This window comes from Bison bison, unplaced genomic scaffold (assembly GCF_000754665.1).
Source record: "Bison bison bison isolate TAMUID 2011002044 unplaced genomic scaffold, Bison_UMD1.0 scf7180017864362, whole genome shotgun sequence".
NCBI classification, from domain to species: domain Eukaryota; kingdom Metazoa; phylum Chordata; class Mammalia; order Artiodactyla; family Bovidae; genus Bison; species Bison bison.
The window spans coordinates 5,262,262-5,270,132 of NW_011494934.1; the positions used below are offsets into that span (position 1 = coordinate 5,262,262).

Consider the following 7,871-nt stretch of genomic DNA (forward strand, 5'->3'; position numbering starts at 1 on the left):
TATGCTATCTAGGTTGGTCATAACTTTCCTTTCAAGGAGTAAGCGTCTTTTAATTTCGTGGCTGCAGTCACCATCTGTAGTGATTTTGGAGCCCCCAAAAATAAAGTCTGCCACTGTTTCCACTGTTTCCCCATCTGTTTCCCATGAAGTGATGGGACCAGATGCTATGATCTTCGTTTTCTGAATGTTGAGTTTTAAGCCAACTTTTTCACTCTCCTCTTTCACCTTCATCAAGAGGTTTTTTAGTTCCTCTTCAAGTGGTTTATTTAATTTGATGTTGTTAAATTAAATGACATTGACACTGCAGCCTGGTTCTTGAATTTTTAGTTCAAGGCTCTTGATTTGGGATGAGAATAGCTTTCTGTTCAGTCGCTCAGTTGTGTCTGACTCTTTGTGACCCCATGGACTGCAGCATGCTAGGCCTCCCTGTCTGTCACCAGCTCCCAGAGTTTACTCAAACTTATGTCCATCAGTGATGCCATCCAACCATCTCATCCTCTGTCGTCCCCTTCTCCTTCCACTTTCAGTCTTTCCCAGCATCAGGGTCTTTTCAAATGAGTCAGTTCTTCACGTCAGGTGGCCAAAGTTTTGGAGTTTTAGCTTCAGCATCAGTCCTTCCAATGAATATTCATACTGATTTCCTTTAGGATGGACTGGTTGGATCTCCTTGCAGTCCAAGGGACTCTCAAGAGTCCTCTCCAACTCCACACTTCAAAAGCATCAATTCTTCGGTGCTCAACTCTCTTTATTGTCCAATTTTCTCATCCATTCATGACTACTGGAAAAACCATAGCTGTGACTAGATGGACCTTTGTTGGCAAAGTAATGCTTTTTAATAAGCTTTGCTAAAAAGCTCTGCTTTTTAATAAGCTGTCTAGGTTGGTCATAGCTATTCTTCCAAGGAGCATACGTCTTTTAATTTCATAAATAGCTTTAAGTACACATTTTTTTAAAGTGTGATCTGATATATGTAGAAGTCAGCCATATTGTTCTGGGCAGAAATTTTATAATGGAAACGAATGATCTTTTTAGGTTCATATCGTAGTGACCTCGAAAAGTGTTAAGATTTACATCGACTGCTATGAGATTGTAGAGAAGGATATCAAGGAAGCTGGAAATATCACCACTGACGGTTATGAAATTCTTGGAAAACTGCTTAAAGGGGAGAGGAAGTCAGCCACAGTAAGTAACACAGTTTTATTTTTCTTGGTACCTTGTATGAAGATAGAAATGACATTTTTCAAAGTAATTGGTACTTTTTCTTTTCCCTCGATGATATTTTTAATTGTTTTATATCTTGGTTAGATAGAAACACTGGAAGTTACACTGAGGTAATACGCTCCTGACAAAACATGATAATGTGCTTTACTGCTAGAAGCAAATTAAGATGTCAGGGCAGCAGAGAACATCATGTAGTTGACTTGAAACTGAATCAAACTGGAGAGTACAGCACAAACCGTTGCCAGGAGAATCAGTGAAATGTAAACGAATTCATTTTTTTGCTCTTCAAAAGTAGGAACTGTTGACACAGCTTTGTGCATTCAGGACATTTTGCATTTGTGGACTCTGGCTGTGACTGTCACAGAGCTACGCTCCCTCACAGAGGGGTCAGGCCTGCCTCAGAAGGAAGATGAGTGTAGGGTGGCAGCCGCCTCACAACTGTCATTGGCTTGTTTGAGGCCATTGTAAAAGGGCTTGCCAACCCTTTTACAATGCTATTTAGTAATAAACTGTTAAAACCTGAGGTTTTCACTGTCCCAGGCTAAGCTCATAATAAATGTTGATTAATAATAACATTGTTCTGAAAGCAAGACTACTATTTTTGGCTTCTATTATTTTTTAAGATAATTTTACTTGTTTATTTCTGGCTGTGCTTGGTCTTCGTTGCTATTAGGCTTTTCCCTTGCTGTGACAGATGGGGGCCACCCTCTGGTCATGGCGTTTGGCTTCTCGTTGCCGCGGCTTCTCTTGTGGTAGAGCACGGACTCTAGGGCATGTGCTGCTCTAGTTGCATCACATGGGCTCAGTAGTTGCGACTCCCAGGCTCTCCAGCACAGGCTCAATATTGTGGTGCATGGCGTTAGTTGCTACATGGAATGTGGGATCTTCCCAGATCGGGGATTGAACCTGTGTCTCCTGCATTGGCAGATGGATTCTTTACTGCTGAGCCACCAGAGAAGCCCTTCTATTATTTTTTAAAATTGCTTTCACTGAGCTTAGCTTTCTTTCATGGACAGAATTTTCGTCTCTATTCAGAAATGAAATTTTTAACCCTCAATGTAGAACTTGAACTTGCAAACACTCTTAGCTTTCACCATGTGAAGTTGAAGTTGCTCAGTCGTGTCCAACTCTTTGTGACCTCATGGACTATAGCCCACCAGGCTCTTCCATCCATGGAATTTTCCAGGCAAGAGTACTGGAGTGGGTTGCCATTTCCTTCTCCAGGGGATCTTCCTGACCCAGGGATCGAACCCAGGTCTCCCAGGTTGCAGGCAGACGCTTTACCCTCAGAGCCATGAGGGAAGAACTAGTTTTTAGTGCAAATAATATAATTGCAATTAAAATCATTTATTGAATATTGGGTTTAGTATTTAAATAGAACAAGTTTATAAAAGAAAGAATGACTATATCTAAGTGACCTTTTCTTTTTTATCCAAAGAATTCTGTTTTTTAAGTGTAGAAAGATAGAAAATATATGTATATTGAAATAGTTAAGCTGAAGGTAAACATGAAATTATTAGTTAGCCCCTAGGTAAGAATTTATAAGAAACAGAGCATCAATTTAAGAATAAGTGAAGAATTTTTTAAAATGTTACTTTTTTTTTTAACAGAGGTAGACTCTTAAAAGTTGATTTAAATGTGTGTAGCCTTCAAATTAAAATTCTGATTTAAATGCACTCATCATTTTTAAGGATATAAAGAAATCAATGTTCTCTTAAAAAAGAAAAACCTCAATGAGACATTTCATTTTAGCCAAGGAAATGAATCAGAAGTGGGATTATCACATATGCATTTTGCTTTACTGTCCCTTTCTCTGAGGCATAGGTTTTTTTGTTCTTAGGAGGTAAGGATCACACTGCTCTCATTGCCTGGACCCTCTAGAGAGTCTGTGTGAGAAGTTGGCAGAGGTTAAAATGTGGAAATGTTAATATGAAATGTTTTTCACGCATCTTCAGCTCATGTTGCTGTTGGTTGTTTACAGTTCCAAATCCAGAATTTTGATATTGTCTGCAGTCCGGTGTGGACCAGCAGAGACAGGTGCTGTGATATCCCCTCCAGAGTAAGTGAAACAGAATGAAATTTTGTCATGGTTTTATTAGTATTCAAGGAATAAGAAATGTGGATGAGGATGGCCCGGGAGAGGAACTATCCTCAGCAGCTGCATGTTAGGATGGAGCCAGGGACACACGTGGTGTGCGTGCTCATTAACGACCGCAGCTCAGGCTGGGACCCCTCCCTCAAAAGTCAAGAATGTAGAGGGCCGCATCTGGAAATTCTCCCTAACAGCTAAAGTGGTTAGGCATAGTCAGAAAAGTCCTGCTTTAATCAGCATGTCTGATAAACCCATGTACTGCAGAGTCCTCCTATTGCTTGTAAAATACCAGCATTTTACAGTAAATGCTTATTAAATCCTTTACAGGATCAGCCATCATACCTCTCTGGGTGTCTAAGTAGAAATGCTCGAGTGATGGCCTTCCCGCATATTATCTGTGTAGGTGGTGATGGTTACAAAGTTGAATGCTGAAGATGGATTTGAAGTTCTAGGCAAACAGTGAGCTGCACACACCCACAAAATAAGTGTGCATTATTTACTCAACAAATACTTACTGAACACCTGTTATAAGCCAGGCACTATCCTGTGTGCTGGGGTTACAGCAGTGAAAGGGAATATTCTAGTGAAAGGCAGAGGAAGAGGAGGAGTTATTAAGTATGTTATCGAGTGAAAAGTCATAGAAAACAAACCAGGGTACAAGGACAGGTAGCCAGGTGAGTACCCTCAGCCCTCAGGGAGAAGGTGAGATTTAAGCAGAGACCTGAGTGAAGTGAGGGGACAAGCAATGTGGATAATGGAGAAAGAGCATTCCAACCAGAGGTGACTGTAAGTGTAAAGGCCCTAAGGCCACAAGCTGCCCTGAACATCTGAGAAGCAAGAAGCGGATGAGAGGGGTTGGGGCAGAGTGAAGGAGAGGGGAGGTGGTGGGCAGTGGGGGGGGCAAGGTGGTGGGGTGCTGTTTTGCAGACTGTGTAAGGCCTATAGGCTGTGGAAGGGATTTTAAATTTTATTCTGAATGAAATGGGCATCCATATCTGAAACACTCAGCATTTCTCTAATACCAGACTAGAGAGAATTGGATTAATTTACCAGGGGTCCCGATGATGGTTTTGTAAACATATCTTACGTGAGATTTCCTAAAGCAAAACTTGTAAAGACATAAAGGGGCATAGCAAATTGGGCGTAAGACTTTGTAATCATAATTAAAAATTATTCTTTTAAGTTGGGAAATAGATTTCCTTGTGTGTATAAGATAAGTGGGTGTGGCGGATAAGAGGCTATGTTTACTTTCAATTCAGAGATAAATATTCTTTTCCAAATTTCAGAGAGATGAAGCAAAATGCCCAGCTCTTCCGAACGCTTGCACGTGTACACAGGACAGCGTTGGACCTCCGGGACCCCCCGGCCCTGCAGTAAGGAGACTCCAGTAGTCCTTCTAGTATTTCCAGTTAAATCTTTGGCATAATCATCCTTTGGTCAGTGTGTTGCGCATAAAATGCTTCTAGCCACTGGTGTGTTGTAGGACAGAACAAGATGAATTGCAGAGCATTTTCACGGCACATCTTGAGATCTGAACTGGAGTAAATCCAGAAGAAAATCTGAAAGCATTTGAACACATTTCTCTACTCACATGAGAATGAATGATATGGGCTAGCATTCAAGAGCTTTTCAAGATATGGATTTGGGTTTCTCTCTTTAATTACATGATTTTGAAAATTCCTTACATTTCCTGAAAGCTTCTTGTACCTATGTGTGGAGCCATGATTGAGAAGCTGACCCAAAAAAACTTTAGAGCCTAGGATATGTGTATGTTATTAGCAAGCATATCATAGAATAACATATAGAGGATAATTTATGTATGTGATGATATCATAAACTCTGGGTGAAAGTGTTGGGGTTAGGAATAACCTGAGTGAGAAGACTGACCAGGTCTTTCCATGGGGTGGAGGGGAGACCAATAAAATGCAATGCAAAACACTGAAGAGTACAGTGTTAGATCTTGTTGATCAATCACATGTGACCTGGGCTGGTTTTTCAGAATGGAAGTGGTACCACTAAGCTTTATTGACCTCTTTTAAGAATATGGGTTAATTAACATAGAAACAGTTCAAAGAGCCTCAGAACACCAGATTTTACTGTACATGGTTGTTAACAAATAATGTAAATTGATTTTAGGTTAATTACAAACCAGCTCCTCATATATGGAATCCAAATATATCTGGAATTAACATCATTTATTTTCTTTAATTAATAGTGACTTACCTGATTTATATTTATAATCATAAAATTATAGCTTGGATGTGACTTCGATGTTTTTGAGAAGTAGGAATTTTTTTCCTAATTGTAAGATAACGTTGTTGGATATCAGTACCATGTTTATTTCCTCTTTGTTCAGTGAACAGGTCTCTGAATTCCTGTTACTAAATTACATGTTGTGAGATTCTGAGAGAGTCTTGTTATTACATGTTATTTTGCCTGAAGAATACACTCATATAATTCCAAAATAGATTTTTTCCCTTAGAAATGCTTAAATATTATATTTAAAGTAATGCTTTTTTTTTTTTAAGTAAACCTCAAATTTTCAAATCAGCTTCAAAATTTGCTAACAATTAAGGAAAGATTAGAATATAAAAATTAGATCCTTAAGAATGTTTTGAAATTCTCCTTTCCCACACATTTGTATGATAGAAAGTATTTATTTCCATATTTCATAAATAGCCGTAGAAGTATTGGTTGTCTGGAGTATGTGCTGCTTCTTAAAGCAATTTTTATGTATCAGCTTCTTCCTAGTTTTCTATGTTCACCCTAAAATGTTCTCTTACTATATATTTTAGGGAGGACCTGGTGCTAAAGGTCCGAGAGGTGAAAGAGGTGTCAGTGGGGCAGTTGTAAGTATATTTTAGAGTGCATTTACGTTTTCACCTATATGTTGAAGTCTCGTTATTCAAATTTCCGCTCACAGGGTAATGTGCCCTTAAACAAATTGATTCAAGTTTAGTGAGCCTTAGGCAATATATTGTGATCTCTGTCTTGCCTCTAGATATCAGAATGGTAGATTAGATTAGTCAGATAAAGGAATGTACAGGGGATGTCACAGAAGTGGGAACTGCCCATGGGAGATCTACAGAAGCACCTAAGGGCTCTGCTCTCATATGGGGAAGCAGAGGGGGAGACCTGGCCATCAGCTGGAAGACCCCCTTCAAGGAGCAGAGTCCCACTAGAGGGAGCTGAGGAGGGTTCATCTCTCTCAGAGAAAGAGCCAAGCCGGCCACATCTGCCTTCGCTGGGGGTCACTGGCCTCTTCTGCTGGTTCAAAACTGTCTCTGTAAGACAATTTCAGCATCTTGGGGGGGATGTATTATGAAGGTGATGTGCAGTTTTTGTCATACTGTCATTAAGCTAACTCAGGAAAGTGAGGCTGGGGTGCTGACCCAGGGCTGTCTGACTCCAGGTTTGTCTTTTTCTACCTGGACACCCTGCAAAGAAGCTCCTGCTCTTTCCTTGCCTGATGTAGACATACGTTAGTCCCAGAAATCAGCCCAAGTCTAAGAGGAATCAGGACCAGCTCAAAAGAAATCAGATCTAGTGAATTTTGAGTTTTGATCTCTGAATGAATCTAGGACTATAGATATATGAATATATTTGATGTATTTTACTTTTTAAGAAACCTATTCCCATGTAAAAGTAGGTTGGGAAATTTAAGTGCTCTTGTGAATTTATTGTACTTTCCAATTCTTTTAGTGAGTAGTCAAAAGAAGAAAGGGATGACATTAATAAATACTTTTATATTGGGTTAGCCAAAAACTTCGTTTGGGTTTTCTGGTCAACCCAATAGATGGGGCGATTTCTCAAACGTTTGCAGATTCTGATTGGTATCTGAGAGTTGTGAAGACAGCCCTGGAAGGGCAGTCTATGACTCTGTGCTTGTTTCTCTGTTCTGTATGTAGGGCCCCCCCGGTCCTCGTGGAGATACAGGTCCTCCTGGGCCCCAGGGTCCTCCAGGCCCTCAGGGACCCAATGGCCTCTCTATTCCCGGTGAACAAGTAAGTACAAAGGCTTTCTGTATGAAATGAGGATGGTGGATTAATGCTGAATTTAACTGGAACATTTTCTACTCTATTTTGCCAAATTCAAGTGTTTTTTCAGAAAACTCAACAAGTTTAGTCATTGAGATGACTTCCTGTGACTGTAATTTCAGATATGTAAATAGCATATGTAATAATATGTAACTATGTAGGAAAAATTGTTGCTACTTCTTTGACCTTTAAAAATTATTTTAATAAGTAATGCAAATATCCTTTAATATCCTGAAAGCTTTGAAATGGCTTTGAGTCTGTGGCAGGCCCTAGGGTTCTGTCTGATATTTATGACTTATTTATCTAGGTCATTACTTCAATAAAAATTTGTTTTATTCCAAATGCCAATCTGAACTTAGAAGAAGTGTCTTACCTTTTAAGGCTGGTGTTTTATTTAACTACTTTTTTCTATACTTTAAGATAAAACAAATACAGCATATGAATAAGAATCCAGATAATTACATAGTTTTAAATTTAAGTCTAAGCTCCCTTTGAAGACCTTTTTTTTTTTTTTTTTTTTT

General features: G+C 39.3%; 1 protein-coding gene across 3 annotated transcripts in view; it reads left to right on the forward strand.

The window, feature by feature from the left end:
• COL12A1 (collagen, type XII, alpha 1) overlaps positions 1-7,871 on the forward strand; it is a 120,258-nt gene that overhangs the window by 95,053 nt on the left and 17,334 nt on the right. For all 3 annotated transcript variants that reach the window (XM_010855266.1, XM_010855264.1, XM_010855263.1), the window contains 5 exons: positions 1,033-1,182; positions 3,203-3,280; positions 4,600-4,686; positions 6,109-6,162; positions 7,222-7,317. In XM_010855266.1, the coding sequence (XP_010853568.1) occupies positions 1,033-1,182; positions 3,203-3,280; positions 4,600-4,686; positions 6,109-6,162; positions 7,222-7,317 (465 nt within the window). The remainder of the gene's footprint in view (positions 1-1,032; positions 1,183-3,202; positions 3,281-4,599; positions 4,687-6,108; positions 6,163-7,221; positions 7,318-7,871) is intronic.